General features: G+C 34.5%; 2 protein-coding genes across 2 annotated transcripts; both read right to left on the bottom strand.

The window, feature by feature from the left end:
• Positions 1-1,200: 1,200 nt before the first annotated feature.
• On the bottom strand, positions 1,201-6,713 carry LOC111516613 (uncharacterized). Its single transcript, XM_023172762.2, has 5 exons — positions 5,945-6,713; positions 5,115-5,275; positions 4,722-4,964; positions 3,982-4,389; positions 1,201-3,121 (listed from the first exon to the last, which is right to left on the bottom strand). The coding sequence occupies exons 1-5, from the start codon at positions 6,028-6,030 to the stop codon at positions 1,725-1,727; spliced, it is 2,295 nt and encodes a 764-aa protein (XP_023028530.1). The 5' UTR covers positions 6,031-6,713; the 3' UTR covers positions 1,201-1,724.
• Positions 6,714-11,194: 4,481 nt separating this feature from the next.
• Positions 11,195-19,026, bottom strand: LOC111516623 (uncharacterized). The gene is made up of 3 exons (XM_023172778.2): positions 17,024-19,026; positions 15,625-15,921; positions 11,195-12,128 (listed from the first exon to the last, which is right to left on the bottom strand). The coding sequence occupies exons 1-3, from the start codon at positions 17,475-17,477 to the stop codon at positions 11,299-11,301; spliced, it is 1,581 nt and encodes a 526-aa protein (XP_023028546.2). The 5' UTR covers positions 17,478-19,026; the 3' UTR covers positions 11,195-11,298.
• Positions 19,027-20,647: the final 1,621 nt, after the last annotated feature.

Below are 20,647 nucleotides of genomic sequence, written 5' to 3' on the forward strand. Positions count from 1 at the left end.
CACAGTAGCATTCACCAAGAGGACTAAAACGGAGGGTCTCGGACCTCTAAAACTTCGAGGTGAAGTATTTCAAGTATCGGGGGAGGCTAAATATCTGGGAGTAATCCTAGATTCCAAACTGACCTGGAAACAACACTTGCACAGGATGAAGAGGAAAGCGGAGGTAGCACTGATGCTCGCCAGACGCACCTATGGAAAAACATGGGGGCTAAAACCAGACATAGTATATTGGCTATACACGATGGTGGTTAAACCCATGATAACATACTCATATCTAGTCTGGCGGCCAAAGATGAAGCAGGCGACCGTCATCAACAAACTAGGCAATGTGCAAAGACTTGCATGTTTGGGAAAGACGGGAGCAATGAGAACTACCCCAACAGCTGCATTGGGGAGACCTCTGAATCTATCTCCTTTACACTTTGTGATAATGGGGGAGGCCAGGATGGGCTAATTCAGACTGGAAAACTCACCGAACTACAAAAGATCGGACCGAATAGAGATTTCGGAACAAGTGGAGGAGCACATATTGAATATGTGCACGGACCACATGACACCGAAGTACACCTTTAACACAAACTTCACGGCCAAAATCATAAGCCGTGAAGAGTGGAAGACCATTCGTCATCCCGAAAACATGTTTGGAAAAAACACCTAGTATACAGATGGATCGAAGACCAAAAATGGAACGGGAGCTGGAATATACCGAGCGGATAGAAATTTAAACTACAGTTATCCGCTAGGACTATACACAACCGTCTTTCAGGCGGAAGTGTATGCTATCTTGCAGTGTGCAAGGCTTATTAAATTGAGACCTCTAAAGAAATGAGCGGATCAATATATTAACAGACAGCAAGAGCTCACTAGGGGCTCTGAAAAACCCGAAGGTGACATCAAAACTGGTCTGGAAATGCCATGAAAAACTGAATGAACTTGCAAACAGGAACAAATTAACTTTGTACTGGGTGCCAGGGCATTCAGGAATCACAGGTAATGATAAAGCTGATGAATGCGCTAGACGCGGATCATCAACTGCATATATAGGTCCTGAACCAGCTTTGGGGGTACCAAAATCATTGGTACGAAACCAGATTAGGACATGGACCAATAAGAAGCACACATAGTACTGGACAAAAGTACCTGGCAAGAAACACAGTAGAACCTTCATTAGGGAACCGTCCGGGAAAAGAATCAAAGAACTACTTCAATATCACTTTATTCAACCACACTTTACACTTTATTTAAACCACAAATAAAAGTTTATTCAATTGAACTGCTGACTACCAGTTCAACTAATACCTGATACTCAGACGAGTTAAAAGTGTAACTATAGTTTCAAAAATCTATATTTATTTTTGACTAAATTTCAAAATAAAATAGCTTTTACCTAATATGATTTTTTTCATGAGACCTTAAATGGCAATTTCGACTGAACGATTTTACACTCAGATGTTTTGTCCAAGATATGGACTTTTTCCATGATTTCTCAAATAAGTTATTAGAATGAATGACTTTGAGTATATTTTACATGAAAGGTTTTTTGCCAGTATAAATATTTTCATGGCATTTCAAATTATCACTACGACTGAATGATTTTGAGCATATTTGACACTGAAACGGTTTTTTACCAGAATGAGTCTTTTCATGTGTAATTAATTATCTATTTGGAATGAATGACTGAGCATATGTTACACTGCCGTGAATGAATGATTTTGAGCATCCTTTCACTTGAAAGATTTTTCGCCAGTATGAATATTTTCATGGCATTTCAAATTATCACTTCGGCTGAACGATTTTGAGCAAAATTTACACTGAAACGGCTTTGCTCCAGAATGAGTTGTTTCATGTTTAATTAAATCACTATTTCGAACGAATGACTTTGAACATATTCTACACTGAAAGGGTTTTTCTCCAGTATGAATATTTTCATGGCATTTCAAATCACCACTTCGACTGAAAGATTTTGAGCATATTTGACACTGAAACGGTTTTTCACCAGAATGAGTTCTTTCATGAGTAATTAATTCACTATTTCGAATGAACGATTTCAAACAAATTTTACACTGAAATGGTTTTTCTTCAGTATGAATCTTTTCATGGTATTTCAAATAACTGCCGTGTTTGAATGATTTTGAGCAGACTTTACACTTCAAAGATTTTTCGCCAGTATGATTTTTTTCATGGCGTTTCAAACTATGACTGTGAAAGAATGCTTTTAAGCAGATTTCACACTGAAATGATTTTTCCTCAGTATGAATTTTTTCATGGTATTTCAAATGAGCACTTCGACTGAACGATTTTGAACATATTTGACAGTGAAACGGTTTTTCACCAGAATGAGTTCTTTCATGCCTAATTAATTCGCTATTTTGAATGAATGACTTTGAGCATATTTTACACTGAAATGCTTTCTCTCCAGTGTGAATTTTTTCATGGCATTTCAAATTATCACTTCGACTGAAGGATTTTGAGCATATTTGACACTGAAACGGTTTTTCACCAGAATGGGTTCTTTCGTGTTTTATTAATTCACTATTTCGAATGAATGACATTGAGCATATGTTACACTGAAATTCTTTTTCTTTGGTGTGAATTTTTTCATGGTCTTTCAAAGCACTAGGTTTAGCAAATGATTTGGAGCAAATTTTACACTGAAATGGCTTTTCAGCTGTATGTATCTTTTCATGGTATTTCAAATTACTTTCTTGAATGAATGATTTGGAGCAGAATTTACACTGGAATGGTTTTTCGCCAGTATGAATTTTTAAGCGATTATTTCGAACAAATGACTTTGAGCATATTTTACATTGAAATGGTTTTTCCCCAGTATGCAATTTTTCATGGTGTTTTAAAACATCAGCTTTAGTAAATGATTTTGAGCACATTTTACACTGAAATGGTTTTTCTTCACTATGAGATCTTTCACTGGTTTCTAAATTTGCAGAATTGTATTGTTCATTAATCCTCTCTGTCGTTGGTTCCATTTCATGTTTAACAACATAGTCATCTTCAACAACAAACTTCATTTCATCCGGAGCTGATGGAATATTTTCAATGAAAATCTCTTCCTTCTCGTCAAATATAGTTTTTTCCTTTGTTTCAACAAGGATGTTTCCAATATCTGTGAAAAAATTACATATGAATAAAGAAAGTTTTCATTCATTGAAGGTCACGAAACATATACCGAGGGTTACTTTCAAAACTTTACAAAATGTAGGAAAAAACTTTTTGCATGTGTTCAAACCATCTCTCAAATTTAGTACGTAAAATTAGAGTCTTTGACAAAAAATGAATCTGTTGGAAATACTTTTACCACATTAGACAAAAGTACCGTGTTTTGCCGCTTGTTCTGGCATGGGAAAAATGTTTTCAATAAATTTTCAAACAGTTTTTCCACTCTGAAGTTGTTCTATTTCCAACTTTTCCAACGCCAGAGGTTCCAGTACGAACTATCTGAAGTTGTCTCATGAAAATGGATTTGGAATGCCGCAGTTTCACTAAGTGATAAAAACTACCGTTCACGCAGTTTTTGTATAAGATAGGAGTGGTTTATGGAGTGCATACAATGAAAATGAAGATGGAGTGTAAAAAAATAGTTCGTTTAAAAGTTCAAGATATCAATGAATTGCATTGGGCTTTTTTGAAATATTTTCTTACATAGTTAAATAATACGTTTATTTATTGAAGTAGGAAATTCCTAAAATACAGTTCAATTTTCTAAACAGTGTGTATCTTGGCATTTTTGGCATTTCATCAGTATCTGTCATATTTCAGTAAGTACTGGCTCAAATCCGAAACAGTAGTCACCGTTGTATAGCTACATTTTGCTATATAATAGATCCAAAGTGGATCAATTAGAAGCTACTGTGTAGTGATACACATAATGTGGTTTCATGAGTCGTTTATGGTGAAAATTTTACTGGAAACTATATTAGGTTCCAAAGTAGTTTTATACTTATTGATAGCAATTTTGTAACTTACCCTTGGTAAAACCAACAGAAGGCTTCGAATCCTCCGTTATATTTTCAAGTAGTATAGCGCGAGACTCATTATGGTTTCTCCAGCTATTACTGGACCCATTTTCATGACTAAATAATTCTTCTTCACATGCTTTCAAATTGGAACCTTCCTTAATTGCCTTCTCGCACTTTTCAGATTTGAGATCAAAATAAGGAATAAAACAAGTTTCTTCAACTTTAATTTCGTCTGGATCAAACTTATCTATAGGCATATTTACTTTCAATTCATCGTTTTCGTCCAAATCGTTGGTAGACATGTTAGTATTAGAGGCATCGCCATTTCTTTCACATTCACTGAACATTTCAGCTTCACTCGGTTCAGATTTCACCTCCATCTTGATTTGCCTTCCACTTTCAAACAAGCCATATCCTGGAAAAGGTTTGATTAAAGCTGATTTATTTTCATAATTTATTTTTTATAAATAACTCCTAACCTAAAAGCACCGCATAGAAGTAAACAATTATGTAGTTACCTGTTGATATGAGAATGAAAAATCTAATCAAAAATTGAAAAAAAAACTCTTTCAGATTTGAATATCACACACACACACACACACACACACACACACACACACACACACACACACACACACACACACACACACACACACACACACACACAAATAATTTCCAGATGCAAATGGATCTTCCAACATAAAAAATAATTATTTGCATATCGTGAAAAACGGAAGAAAATCATACCTCCATCAAATGAGTGAGAATAATCAGTATTTGACACTGCCTCATCTTCATCTTTGTAAGCTTTTTCCAAATTTGGAGCTTCTTCATCTAATTCAAGTTTTATCGCCAATGGTTCCATATAATTTTCCCTATCAAAAGATTCCTCGATCATACAGATTTTCGAATCTTCTTCAAGTTCACCCTGACGTAGAGGTTTCACGTCCTCACTTGTATAAGCATTTCCCGATGTCGCGGGTACATCAACTGTTGAAAATAAACTTTTTAATTTTGGTATGAATACGTATCTCTATAATACTTTCAGTCACAAATGAAAATGTGGCTCTTGAAGGAAGCCCAAAACCTATTCATATTTGGGGAGGTTGTCTCACGTGATATTAGAATTCTTATTCTTACCTGAACGAATTGTGGGGATTGCATCTTTATATAGGCGGTTTTTTCTGGTTGATGTAAAATATTTCTCATCGAAGTGAAAATGACACAATCTCATGTTTTTGTGACATTTTTCTGGAGGAACATCGCCAACAAACTCCACGAATTTCTTCCACTGCATGCATCTAGAGAATATATAAATATAAATAACAATAATCTTTATTGGCCCCAAGAAACTTTTAGTGTTTGAAGTAAGGATCTTGATCAATTGAAAAATACAAATGAATATAGGTATTAAATAGATTGGATCAGAATTTGATGAGAGACAAAAAAAAAGGTTATTTAACAAACGTTTATTTCGTTTGGTTTTGAATCGTTTTTCTGAAGTAACTTTTTTATATTATTGGGTTGGTTATTGTAAATCAAAACTTCAGTATAAAATACAGATTTCTAAGTTTTGGAATGGATATATTTGCTATTTATAGTAGATAATCTGGAACATATAAATGGAAAGTACGCTCCAAAAAAAGTTATTTGAATATATATTTGAAACTTTGGTTGTGCAGAGATTCAGTGGAAGTAATTTTTTTCCTACAGATACTCACTAGCCAAAAGCTTGATGTGGTTCCAACAATTATTTTCCTTTGTGGATTTTCAGTGGAACTCCGATTATTTTGTCATTTTATATCATTATTTGTGAGGCATATACTATTCATAAAGTTCAGTTTTATTAAATTAATTTCATAAAAAAAAGTCTGCATATTAATGACCCCGCTATATATGTTCTATAACAATTTTTATTTTCGCTATATGTTCTCCTTCAATCTTACATAATAAAAACTAGAATAACATACCTTTTTTCGTCAATTGGAAATCGAAAAAAATGAATGCCGACATCACCCTGCAAATTACAGCAACCCACAGCACGACACTTGTTCATTTTGAAACTAGACAACTAGACCTAGACAGACACAACTTTTTCACAAATACAAAACCACCACTTAACGACTCGCTTTGTAATAATATTCCCTACATCAACTTTGTAAACACACCATAAAGTAGTGTTTACTTATATGGAATGGGCTTTCTGTCAAAAAGATGACAATCTACTGTCAAAACACATAGAACATGAAGAACGAAAAACATGATACAAATTTGGAAAGAAATTAATAGGTTTGTTCTGGTTCTACGAAATTCAGGTTCTAGGACGTCAGGATCATGCGAAGTTGATATAGAGCGTTCTGGTTTATTGAGGATAATTTCAATACTGATGAATCCTCTGTTCTGGTTTCGACTGCGAAATGATCCTAAACTGTTTTGAAGCGTAGATTTTCATCTATTGAAACACACTTGCAGACCGGTTTCGGGCTGTTTGACCACTCGTCAGTGCAACATAAAGTCAATGACTTCCTATGATTGAAAATCGAATTCCTTCAGAATATCATTCCTTGAACTAGGCTGAAGCGGACAACAAACAACAAGGTTTGTCATCGCCCTATCTGCCTGTGAACGAGGTAACCATTTTAATGAGTCGCACATGAAAATAATATTTGTATATTGGTTACACCTTAAGATTATACGCATTCCTCGATTCTGAAGACTTGAAATTTTGTTAGCATCGAAGGAATATAATATACTTACACAGAAATCAAAGTTGAATAATTGTATTATAAACTGTTAATCTAGATTACAAAGATTGCTCAGATGACTTTAATAATAAAGAAATATATCTTTTTTTTCGAAATTTTTTTGTAAATATAATTTAAATTGGCATTCAAAGAGTGTTATCTAACATGAAACCTAAATAATTAATTTCGTTTATAAATGTGATTTTTTCACCATTTATTAAAAGCATATAGTGGTTCATATTAACATATTTTATCTTATGTGGTGTAGATAATATCATTGCTTTAGTTTTATTTATATTAAATTCAAGTTTATTGTTATTTAGATAGGAATGAATTGTTGATAGCGCTTTCCAAATTACCACTAAAGTCACAGGAATGGAAAAGATGCATGTCGTTTACATACAATAAGAACAATAGTGGTCCCAAGACACTACCTTGTGGAACGCCAAATGAATTTTCAACAGGTTGAGAAAACTTTGGTTGATATAAGTTATTTGTTTACGATTTCTGGGATAATTTTTGAACCACTCAAGTACAGTATCAGAATTTCACCATCGATTGTCTCAAAAGTTCGTTTCAAATCTAAGAATACTGCAATTATATAACACTTTCTTTTCATTCAGTAATAGCTAGCTGCAATGATGATTAACATGAATGATGTTGTCGAAAGCCTGATTGATTTTCAAAGATAAAACTATCAATATTCAAGTATTGTAATAACTGCTGGTATTCTACCAGTTCTTATATTTTTTCAAGACTAGCTAAGGTATTAATTAGTCGATATTCCCGAGATGTAACCGTATTCAAAACCTCTTGGATAGTTACAACAGTACTAGTTATTAGTTGATCAGGAAAAACTCCATACTCTTATGATATATTGATAAAATGTTTATTTATTTATTCAACAGGTAGTACCAATTACAATTTGTTATAAAAAAATTATTTGTAAAATTTCAACTAAACAAAAGATAATAAATACAATAAATACATAATACATATAAAACGCAATACAATAATATAGTGATAAAAATCTCAGTACAATTTTGTCATGGAGAAAAAAAAAATGTTTGTAAAATCTTAAACTTAAAAATAAATACATAGCACAATAATAATAATATGATATATAATATAAAAAGAAAGCAAATATAATGATGAAATAGTATAGAATATTCAAAGGAAATCTTTATGGAAATAATGCGACTCAGTTCAATTTTGATGGTATTTGTGACAGGAGAGAAAAAAACATAATTTGTAGAGTGGAACAGTATTTTAAATGTTTCGATACTGACTCTGGTATGTCTGTTGACATTCAAATTAATTAAAGATAAAATCTCCTCACAGTTGATCTTGCCAGTTAAAATTTTGCTTAAAAAACATGAATCTAAAATAATTCTTCTATTCTTTAAAGATAATAGATTCATCTGATCTCTAATGTTGTTGTATGCATATTCTCCCCTTCTTAGACCTAACTTGTATGCACAGATCCTCAGGAAAGTGTTTTGTACAGCTTCAATTTGGTTTATGTGTATCTCATAATATGGGCACCAAATTATTGAAGCGTACTCCAATAATAATCTAACTAATGAACAATATAATAACTTGAGACTGTTCAAACTGAATTCCTTACATGATATATTGATGGAGCCCGACATCTTGAGTGATTTTGCTATAATATACTCACTATGGGATTTGAAGTTCAATTCACGATTGAAGATAATTCCTAAGTCCTTCATCACTGATTTCCTATTAATTGGTATATTATTGATACTGTAGTCATGTAGAACAGGGTGAATAATTCTAGAAAATGTTTGGCAGAAGCATTATTGAATATATTCAAATTCATTTGATTCACAACACACCAGACATAAAATTGTGACAAATCTTCTTGTAAGAGTGAGACATCGTTTGTAGAAGAAATTAATGTAACAACACATTGCCAATGACCCCATATGTACTTTTCAAAAACTTTTTATCAATTATTTCATTACTAGATTTATTTTCCAAGTTATTCATGATTTTTGTGAGATCATCATCTGTGCAAAGGTGCTTTCTAATGACAGTAAATCATATCTTACGTGAGTCGCATCAATGCTTTCAATTATATCCCCAATACTATCAAATCAAAGCAAAATTTATTCAATTCAGATTAATATAAAATATAAACAATTACAGCTTATTTTACGGAACTATAAATTATATCTATGAAGGATTGTGGCTATCTAAGCCAAGCATGTGTTACAGCCACAAATCCAATACATTTACAAACTAAGATAAACCTACTAATTTGTTCTGGGGAGTCCTAGAAGGACGACCAAAATGATGAGCAGTCTTTTTGCATAATAAGAGCATCAAATACGAAAGAAGATACAGAAACAAAAGTTTGTGACATTGTATTGAGTGGCTGCAGTATGGTGAATTAGTCAACTATCCAGTATTGTTTCCAATCTGTGGTAGTTGTGATTGATGTTTTCAATTCTATTTTCAATTTAGTATAACTCTTCATACATTTTAGTGACGGCGGTAAAGAATTGTAGAGTTTTGGTCCAATGCATGTAATACATTTTTGATTGTGAGTGAGTCGGCATCGTGAACCTTTGTAATCTGAGAAGTGTGTAAACGAGTATTATATATTCTGAACAAATGTACTCGTAACTCTGGCTGTCCATAATATACAACGGAAAGTATACAGTTTTCTACACTATATATTCCACTCTCTTCATATAATGAGTATTATAGCATTTATTCTTTCTGAACATAATTTTTATGAGTGAGTTTTGGATAATTTCTAAATTAGGTAAGGAAGATTTGAATATTCCTCCCCATATTATTAGACAATACCGTAAAATGGACTCGGCCAGGGCATCATATACAGTAAGCAACATTTTTCTTCTGACTATACTTTTTTGCTAATAAAATTTGTAAGTGAGCTTACGTAATCTTTCTATCAACTGAAACATTCTGCAATTTCATCATCCTTTCTTATAGTGCTTATTTGACCCTCTCCATTTTTGACTAAACTAGGATAATTTATTATTCATATTAACATTTTTCCTGAGTTCTTTCCATATCAACAATGGATTTCTTTCATTCATATTAATTTTGTCACAGAGAAATTGCTTTTTTTAGGTTTTAGTGAATTTACAAACTCATTACGGAGAGAAGATATAAGTTTAATGTCATAAAAAATACATCTTTGCCATGTTTCTAAAATTATGCCAATTTTGTTCTGTGTTCTATTCTGCAGAAGTAGAGTCAAACCTTGTAATGTTGTAGTTGGTAAAAAGGACTTCTGCTTCTTCAATTTCAGATATAGTTCGACTTTGACAAAATCAGTGCAGAGTTATAACATAATATTTTGGCTTCGTCCTTATTTACCAATAAACTCTGTATGTTGGCATAACTTATGTCACAGTTAAAAAGTATACTAAGATTATCTATGTGTTTTTTGTAATTTGTGTATTGGTGAAGATGGAGGGTTAACTGCTTATAAACCTAATCGTTTTTGAGTTATCCCCTTTAGGTTTGAGTTCCTCGAGTTTATTTTTCACAAATTTATGATAATACCTCTGTTTACGCGTTTCATCACCAAAAATATTGATGCTTGGAGTCCCATTTGATTCATTTTTCAATTCAGTAAGAACATCTTTCGAGTTCTCAGAGTAACTTTTAGGAATCTGTTTTTATTAGGAATAATTTTATCAACTCTAAATACTTTTATATTCTCCAGATTTAATAAATTGATGGAAGTTTCAATTCTCTTTTCTTCTCCAGATTTATATTGTAACTCCGAAGAATATTAGTTGCTGACTTTATATCATTTTCTTGGCGTTTTTATGATATTGTTGCTTCATATTCCCGAATATTCGTTATAACAATATTACATTGCCTTGTTTGTCATTACGCTATCTCATTTATTATCTCCTAGGAATGTTTAATTCTGTTTAAAATGTGTTTTTGCGATAATCAGCTGTCGCCCCCATACGAACGACAACTCTCAGAAGTTGAGAAACTTGTGCTAGCTAAAGACCAACGACTAACTTACCTTTTAACGTGTGATTCCTAACATGTTCATCAGTAATTCCTTGGTTAGTTAGATTCAATAGGTGACTGGGGTTATTACATTCATAAATTTCTCTAGGGTTTCCTTTATTTCATTTATTTGTTTCATAAGAATAGGAACTTTCTAGAGTCCTGATTACATAGAAATACTATTCTACGTTTAGTTTTCAGTAGCAGACATTTTATTTCAGAGCTAGTTAGATCCCCACATTCTACGCAACTGCCTTCACAAAAAAACTTGTTCAGAATTAAGCCGGAATTATATTGTTGTGTCTTGGTGTGTTGTGCTACTCTCTGACGTGACGGCGATGTCGAAAAATCAATTTGAGATATTACATTCTATGGTAGAAAATGATATTAAAAAAATGCAAACCCGATTTCGTCGACCTATTGGAACAAAAGAAAGGCTTGCTGTATGTTTAATGTAAGTTTTATTTTTATTTATTATTCAAATAATCAAGAACATCATTCATCAATATTCGTTACTCAACAATTTTTTAAAATAGTCCTGATATATTAAGTTAACAATGTTCTTCCATGTTCGTTCTCGAATCGCGAGACTCTGGACTACCGATTTCTGGACTGTTGAATGACTGTATGATTGTGGGAGATTGAATAAGCTCCTGATAAGAGTTTGTCCCAAGTGTGCTGCCTGAAAAATCATATGATTGTACACTTTTGCATGGCTGGATGGATGCAGGTGATTGGATAGGTTGGTAAGAACTCTTTGGAATAGTTGTTTGAGATACTATATTAAGCGGTGTCTTTAATACGTAATCCGTTTGAGTGAGTTTTCGAATTTCTGCTTGAGAAACAGCTGTATGTAAATCCAACTTTATTTTGCATTGATCGAGTTTTGGGAGCGCCTTGACTGCCTTACTCATACTCAAAAAAAATAAGTCAGTATCATCCATATCTGGCTTAGCATGTTGCCTTTGCTTTTTCAACTCATTTGACGACTTCATCAAGTCATAAATGTCTTTTAAGCTAGGTTTGTTATTCACTGATAATGTTCGTTTTGACGCTGAGCTCCTTTGAGATCCATCACTCCAACTAGCATCCGAACTTTGAGTTTGTGGAGGTTGCGATGCTGAGCTGTTTTGCGAGTCATTAACGAAAACGTCAGGGGGGCTACACGGAGTCATGTCTATAGGTGATTCTGGTGTTGGCTCTGGAAAATTAGTTTTGGCGTTCCTCGATTCCATGTGAGGGCGTAAAAAATTAATTTGCTCTTCGTATTTCCATGCTATCACTTGTGATGCGGCTTGTCCACCTTTTTTATTTTTACGCCGTTTTATTGCGCTGGCATATGCATTTCTTAATTTTGTCCAGTTGTCTTTGCACTTTTCAACTGTAACAAAAATAACAACATTGAACATTTGTTCACAGATTTTTGGCTACTGGAAACTCTTTTCATTCTCCGGCATTCAGTTATCGTATGGGATTTACTACAGTGAGAAATATAGTACAAGAAAATATTACCCCCATTGTAATGTCTCAACCTTCTAAAGAGAAATTGATTGAAATTGCAAAAGACTCTGAAACATATTGGAATTTTCCAAATTGAATTGGGGCATTAGATGGCAAGCACGTCAACCTAATTTGTCCAATTAATGCTAGATCAACTTATTATAATTATAAACAAGAACATGATAGATGTAGGTGCCTACGGTCGAAACAGTGATGGTGGTATATTCGATAAGTCATTGATGGGGAAAATGTTTGAGCGGCAACAACTGACTGTTCCACGAAATAAACCATTATACCAAAATTCAGAACCTTTGTCATACACAATTGTCGCTGATGCAGCGTTTCCCCTAAAAGCTTATCTGTTAAAATCCTACAGTAAAGCAAAACTGGTGAATAATGACCCAAATAAAGTATTTAATTATCGCTCATCACGTGCTCGACGAACTGTGGACAATGCTTTTGGAATATTGAGAGCACAATTTAGAGTTTTCCAAGGACCAATGCAAGTACAACCGGACATGGCGGATAAAATCGTATAAGCTGCTTGCACCCTTCGTAACTACTTACGTACCCTAAACCCACAAGAACCCGAAGATACTTTGTTAAATCTACATGTGAACGACAAAATCTCAGATTATTTATCTGATATTGAGTTTATTGCAAGAAATCCATCTCATGACGCTGTTTACGTTAGAGAGAAATATAAAGAATATTTTTTTAGCCCAGACGGACAAGTACCATGGCAGATGGAATCCATCAGACAGTGTAGAAAAGAATAACCAAGTTTTGTTCATGAATACCTACTATTGTGTCTATTATTTATGCCATTTAAGTACCTAAACAAATAAAAAAGATTGAAAACTCACCTGGTTCATTCAATTTTTGAGCAATTTCTTCCCATGCTGCAGTTCTTATTAAGTGGTCCTTGTATTCTTTATATTTTGGATTATACAACACTTCGTATTTTCTAACAAGTTCAATGAGTTCGTCCGACATCTTGTACAAATGCAAACGACTATTCTCTACTCTACCTAGTTAACGCATCAGATTAGAAACATACTAGTGTGGAGTGTTGTGTCATAACCCCACCATCGTTTTGATGCCGATCGGGAATTGACTGATCGCCGTCACGACAGATCGCGTCCCGACATACTGCACTTTAGTAATACAATTCTAAACATACTAAATGCATAGATATGATATACTTGTGGCGCGTCACGACACAATAATATAATTCCGGCTTTATATTCCTCTAGACATTCAGAGCATTTCTTTTTGTCCATAGTAATAAATATAATGATTCAATGTTTTTATTCAGATAAAGCAGTTTTCTTTTATAAGCACTTAGAATGTTGCACTAGCTTCTAACTTAAGAATAACTGCAATGTACTCGAAATCAAATAGATAGTTTTGTAGAATATTTTGCTGTACATAGATGATACAAATTTTTTAAAAAATCACTTTATTCAAACCACAAATAAACGTTTTTATAATTGGACTGCTGACTACCAGTTCAACTAATTCCTGATACTCATACGAGTTAAAAGTGTAACTATAGTTTCAAAAAGCTATAACTATTTTTGACTAAATTTCAAAATAAAATAGTTTTTACCTAATACGATGTTTTTCATGAGACCTTAAATGGCAATTTCAACTGAACGATTTTACACTCAAATGTTTTGTCCAAGGCATGGATTTTTTCCACGATTTTTCAAATAAGTTCTTAGAATGAATGAGTTTGAGTATATTTTAAACAAAAGGGTTTTTTGCTAGTATGAATATTTTCATGGCATTTCAAATTATCACTACGACTGAATGATTTTGGCCAAAATTTACACTGAAACGGCTTTGCTCCTAAACGAGTCCTTTCATGTGTAATTAATTCTCTATTTTGGATGAATGATTGAGCATATTTTATACTGAATTTTTGCCAGTGTGAATTTTTTAATGATATATCAAACCACTTTAATGAATAAGTATGATTATCTTCATGGAATTTCAAAGAACTGCCGTGAATGAATGATTTTGAGCAGCCTTTCACTTGAAAGGTTTTTCGCCAGTATGAATTTTCTCATGGCGTTTCAAATTATGACTGCGAAAGAATGATTTAAAGCAAATTTCACACTCAAATATGTATGTATTCATGTTTTTTTTTGAATGACTTCTTCAAATGAATGACTGAGCATATTTCACACTGAAAGGGTTTTTCTCCAGTATGAATATTTTCATGGCATTTCAAATTATCACTTCGCATGAACGATTTTGAGCAAAATTTACACTGAAACGGAATGAGTTGTTTCATGTTTAATTAAATCACTTTTTTGAATAAATGTGTTTGAGCATATTCTACACTGAAAGGGTTTTTTCCCAGTATGAACTTTTTCATGGTATTTCAAATCACCACTTCGACTGAACGATTTTAAGCATATTTGACACTGAAACGGTTTTTCACCAGAATGAGTTCTTTCATGTGTAATTAATTCCCTATTTCGAATGAACGATTTCAAGCAAATTTTACAGTGAAATGGTTTCCCTTCAGTATGCATCTTTTCATGGTGTATCAAAGAACTGCCGTTTTTGAATGATTTTGAGTAGACTTCACACTTCAAAGATTTTGTGTCAGTATGATTTTTTTCATGAATTTTCAAACTATGACTGAGAAAGAATGATTTAAAGCAGATTTTACACTCAAATGATTTTTCCCCAGTATGAATTTTTTCATGGTATTTCAAATGAGAACTTCGAGTGAACGATTTTAAACATATTTGACACTGAAACGGTTTTTCACCAGAGTGAATTCTTTCATGTCTAATTAAATCTCTATTTCGAATGAATGACTTTGAGCACATTTTACACTGAAATGATTTTTCTCCAGTGTGAATTTTTTCGTGGTATTTCAAATCTATACTTTGAATGAATGATTTCAAGCAAATTTTACATTGAAATGGTTTCTCGTCAGTATGAGTTTTTTCATGGTATTTCAAAGAACTGTCGTATTTGAATGATTTTGAGCAGACTTTACACTTCAAAGATTTTTCACCGGTATGATTTTTTTCATGGCGTTTCAAACCATGACTGTGAAAGAATGATTTAAAGCAGATTTCACACTCAAATAATTTTTCCCCAGTATGAATTTTTTCATGGTATTTCAAATGATCACTTCGACTGAACGATTTTGAGCATATTTCACACTGAAACGGTTTTTCACCAGAATGAGTTCTTTCATGTCTAATTAATTCATTATTTTGCATGAATGACTTTGAGCATGTTTTACACTGAAATTCTTTTTCTTCAGTGTGAATTTTTTTTATGGTCTTTCAAAGCACCAGGTTTAGCGAATGATTTCGAGCAAATTTTACAGTTAAATGGCTTTTTACCTCTATGTATCTTTTCATGGTACTTCAAAGCACTTTCCTGAATGAATGATTTAGAGCAGATTTTACACTGGAATGGTTTTTCGCCAGTAAGCAGTTTTTCACTGGTTTTTAAATTCAAACAGTTTGTAGAATAGTATTGTTCATTAACTATTGTTTGTACCATCTCATGCTTTACATGATCATTTTCAACAACAAACTCCTTTCCATTTGAACCTGATGGAATATTTTCATTGAAAATCTCTTCCTTCTCCTCAAACATAGTTTCTTCCTTTATTTCAACAGGGATGTTTCCAGTATCTGTGAAAAAATACATATGTATGAAGTAAATTTATATTAATGAAAGGGCACAAAACATGAATGAGGGTTACCCACATCCATTTCTGACTTACTGTTTTCATTGGAAAGCATATAGAAAGCAAAATTAGTGACATGCAACAATTGTATTATATTTCTTTTTCTGTAAATGTGCGAACACATTTCATGCAATTCTCACGTTACTTTTTTTTTATATATTAATTTTCAGTACTTTTTTTAAGACAATATACTTCCAAAAGTATGGTAGATGGGATTATATTTCAGCTTTGGTATCTTTCATATAATGAAATAACATTCTTTTGAAAGTGTTTGCACCTGGATATGTATTCAGATAATTTCAAATAGTTCTCTTTGAGTTTCATGAGATTTGTAGCTTCTATAAAGCTTTCTGATAGATTAACAAGGTATTTTATCCCAAAGTAAACAATAGGAAACGTTCTTTAGATAATTTCTTTTTGGGGCCGAATAAATCAAATACTGAACACAGATTGTAACATAAATAATATTTACCATCTCTCGAGTGACATACCCAACAACAATTTATTCCAATTCATGGATTCAAAATTGACACAAATAGAAAAAAAATCTGCATTGTTTTAAGATATAGTAGAAGGCATCTGCCTCACAGATGACATCTTGTTCAGCATTCTCATTGAAGTTTATCGCAGTTTGCAAATATTGTATTATATACCAAAATTTGGCAGAATAGATTGAACAATATTGTTTTACGCTGCCTGATAGGCCCCAAGCGGTTCCAGGGTGCCTTATATTTAATAAAACTGTCGCTATTGTTCAAAGTGGTAATTTGAAGCGACACTACGAAACAACTCATCAGCAACTCCACAAAAACTTTCCTCTTGGCATTCAGGCTCGTAAAGTATAAATTTCAGACATATCTCAGTTCATATGAAAAGAGTACAAATTACTATTTCGTTGAATGAGCGACCAAGAAAAATCCACAGAAGCAGCGTTTCGTGTGTGCTGTTACCGGACTAAACCTAAAACTATTTGCCGACCCCTGGTTCAGGTTGTTTGAAAAAGGTGATAGTTCAAGTTTATTTTAGTCACTCAGAATAGTATTTACCTGTAGTAAAACCAACAGAAGGCTTCAAATCCTCAGTCATATTTTCGAATAGTATGGCGTGAGACTCATTATGGTTTCGCCAGATATTACTGGACCCATTTTCATGACTAAATAATTCTTCTTCACATGCTTTCAAATTGGAACCTTCCATTATGGCATTCTCGCAGTTTTCAGATTTGAGATCAAGATAAGGAATAAGAAAAGTTTCTTCAATTTTGACTTCTTCAGGATCAAATTTATCCATAGGCATATTCATTTTAAATTCATCGTTTTCGTCCAAATCGTTGGTAGGCATGTTAGTATCAGAGGCATCCCCATTTCTTCCACATTTACTGAACATTTCAGCATCGCTTGGTTCAGATTTCACGTCAAGTTTTTGAAAAGGAACTTCATCACCAACAGATTGGATCTCCCCCTTGATTTGCCTTCCACATTCAAAAGAAGCCATATCCATGAGGTTTGGTCAAAGCATATATGTTTTCAAAATTTATTTTTGTAGATAACTACTTATGGTAGTTTCGAAACCTATACAATTACAGATAAACAGCAATATTCCCGTTCAGAACAAAATAATAGTTCAGGAACAATGATAATCCTATTATGATGTCAGTGGATTAACCATAAACATGACGGATAGACATGACTACAGAATAGTAAACAATTCCGTGACCTAACAGAAAAGGAACAGAAGGAAGATGACCACAGAAATATTCCATGAGATGACCAACTGCAAGTTTACCACTCTATATTTTATTTTAGTACTAAATTTTTAATATGGCAATTTTTTCAGCGATTTAGGGATCTTTGCAGCGTTTAACCTTTGTATATAGTTTTACTTTCAAGCCCGGTTTTATCAAACCAGCTTTAATATTTCAAACCACGCTTTACAAATAATTGCATAATTATAATTTAAATGCTCTTTACTAAAGTTATTTTGAATAACCAATGAACCACTTTTGATGCGTACTTGTTATAACAGTGACATCATAATATAGACTAGACATTGATGAGAAAAACCTGACTCCAACAACTAAATAAGGATGGAGATATACACGTTTTGGCATTACGACCCTCACACTCTTGAACTTCAGATTTGACATCTGCGTGTTTTAAGTGTTTACGAACTTTCGTTGTTAACATTTTTCGATTTTGATTCATTTGTAGACCTTATATTATAATGTTTCAACAATGAAATCATTTTTCAACTCTCAATTGATAGACAAACTGAAACTCTCGAAGTTAATCAGAATATACTTTGTCAAAAAAATATAATGCTTATTGACGAAGTCATTTGCAGTATAGCAAGCGCCAAACGTGATGGCGAGCCTGCCCCCATGCGCAAAAACTAATTTTCAATATAACCCCCACTACAGCTCATGCAAGACATACTAATGATCTGTACACAGGTGTGTATCATTATATATTTCAAAGAACTGCACTGTCTGTAAGGAATTGTTTATACTAACCAAGAGAAAGCGGACTCATTGGCGGACAACTTTTAAAGGCAGTGCAGAGAGAACGATGTCCCGTTCGCGGACGAGGTAGATGAAATAGAGAGATAGGCGGAAAGAACAGTACGAAGACTAAAACGATAAACGGACAACGCGCAACCCCTGGCCCCGACATCTCCCGAGGAAGTGAAAGACATTTTAAGACGTCTCTCCTCTCGGAAAGCACCAGGCCCGGACCACATAACAAACCGGGCACTGAAAGTACTACCGCGCAAGGGTAACATAACTATAACTAACATCATAAATGCTATACTCAAATTGCAGAACTTCCCGTACCAGTTCAAAGAGGCTTATCGGTTATCCACATCCCGAAGCTCAAGGAGAACCACCTGTTACCAAATAATCACAGGCCAATAAGCTCACTGCCTTTCATAAGCAAAGTGACGGAACGTGTCATCTTGAAGAGACTCGAATATCAAACCATAGAGCTAGGAATCCTCCCGGATGAACAATTCGGTTTTAGATCAGAACACTCGACAGAGATACAAGTCCTGAGGGTAGTAGACTTTGCGACCGAAGGCTTCAACCTCGGCAAAGGATACAACACCGAAGCAATCTTCTTAGACGTCTCCAAGGCGTTCGACAGAGTTTGGCATGACGGACTACTGGCCAAGATGAGCGATTTTGGATACACCAATGGTAAGATTAATTCAATCTTTTCTAGCTGACAGGCGATGCCGTTGCAGAGTAGGAGACGAACTATCAACAATTCGACTACTGGAAGCAGGGGTCCCGCAAGGAGCAGTCCTTTCGCCACACCTCTTCTCCGCATATACAGCGGACGTGCCAAAGCCGGAGAACAACTTTAAGAGATCCTGGAGATGCTGGCGAGATCCACGAGCCAAGCGCATGTCACAAGATACTTGCAGCAACAGGCAGACAGATTAGAGGAGTGGGCCAACCTATGGAAGATCAGTATAAACCCTGACAAGAGACAGGCGATACTGTTAACCCGCAGGCTTGTGCAATCGGAAGGCAACTTCACCTTCAACGGACAAGAGATTCCGTGGACCAACAAAGCGACATACCTCGGGGTCATCCTAGACAGGAAACTAACATTTTAGTCTCACGTACGGCAGAGAATAGGAATGGCTAGACACGCCTGGCACCATACATAGGACGCAGTGGCAAGATAGGGCTGAAAGTGAAGTTGCTGATGATTAAACCCGTACTCATGCCCATAATACTGTATGCCTGGGGCCAGTACGCACAGACATACAGGAAGAAGATATAGTCGTTTAAGAATGCGAGCGTAAGGGCCGCCGTAAACGCACCGTACTACATCCCCAACATATTTATATACAGAGACTTAGACCTGGAAACGCAATATGTGGATGTGTATATGAGAGAACACGCAAAAAAGCGTGTTCGATAGAATCAGAACGCACAACAACCCAGCGCTACGCGATCTACACGATGCGTTGAACATGGATGACCCCAGATTCCGAGAAAGGGGTAAACACCCGAGGCCAACAAAACAAAACCAACGACCATCCCCACGAGTTGCCGTCAGGCGACTCAGGTAAGCATAGTACTAATCAGACGAATTCTCTTTCAGCTAAGTTCAACGCAGAACAACACGACCGCGACTCAGTAATCCTCAGATTCACTGGGGAATGTTCGACGCTCATAACAATAGCCGCCGGTTAGTTTTTGGGGGACCCCATGCAAAAATTCAGTTAGGAATAGTCACGACTAAACATTTATCCGATCGCGGAAGAATAGCACCTAAAGGCTGACTTTCGACCAAAAGGGGTCAGATGATGTCAATCTTGCTGAAGTGTCCATCAGTAAGTTGAGGACTTACGGAGAGCGGGGGTGGATGGAGTGGAGTATTAGGTTTTCCTCGCAAACTAGTTGCGGGGCGAAGCTTTCACTTCAGAGCATTCAACCCGGGAGGGGGCATGGGTAACACTACCTATAATACTAAATAAAATATTATTAAGGTACGACACTGGCCGGCAAGTGGCTTTTTGTAATCCAAGAGTAATTCAGTTGGGAGAAACTATACCAGCGCGATCGCTAGCCATCACCTTTGGCGCTTGCTGTACATGGGTATATGTTTAAATATAAAAGAAATAACATATATATATATATATATATATATATATAT

The sequence above is a fragment of the Leptinotarsa decemlineata genome, unplaced genomic scaffold (genome assembly GCF_025532065.1).
Source record: "Leptinotarsa decemlineata unplaced genomic scaffold, Ldec_3_MD MMD2_P_RNA_scaffold_12, whole genome shotgun sequence".
NCBI lineage: Eukaryota > Metazoa > Arthropoda > Insecta > Coleoptera > Chrysomelidae > Leptinotarsa > Leptinotarsa decemlineata.

Excerpts from the sequence above, each read along its gene's own strand:
- LOC111516613 (XM_023172762.2), bottom strand. The coding sequence starts at position 6,030 with ATGAACAAGTGTCGTGCTGTGGGTTGCTGTAATTTGCAGGGTGATGTC. Across the intron at positions 5,276-5,944 it reads TTTCCAATTGACGAAAAAAG|ATGCATGCAGTGGAAGAAAT; the intron begins GTATGTTATTCT and ends TATATTCTCTAG. Across the intron at positions 4,965-5,114 it reads AATCCCCACAATTCGTTCAG|TTGATGTACCCGCGACATCG; the intron begins GTAAGAATAAGA and ends TATTTTCAACAG.
- LOC111516623 (XM_023172778.2), bottom strand. The coding sequence starts at position 17,477 with ATGGATATGGCTTCTTTTGAATGTGGAAGGCAAATCAAGGGGGAGATC. Across the intron at positions 15,922-17,023 it reads TTCTGTTGGTTTTACTACAG|ATACTGGAAACATCCCTGTT; the intron begins GTAAATACTATT and ends ATTTTTTCACAG. Across the intron at positions 12,129-15,624 it reads CCATGAAAAGATACATAGAG|TTGAAAAGTGCAAAGACAAC; the intron begins GTAAAAAGCCAT and ends TTTTTGTTACAG.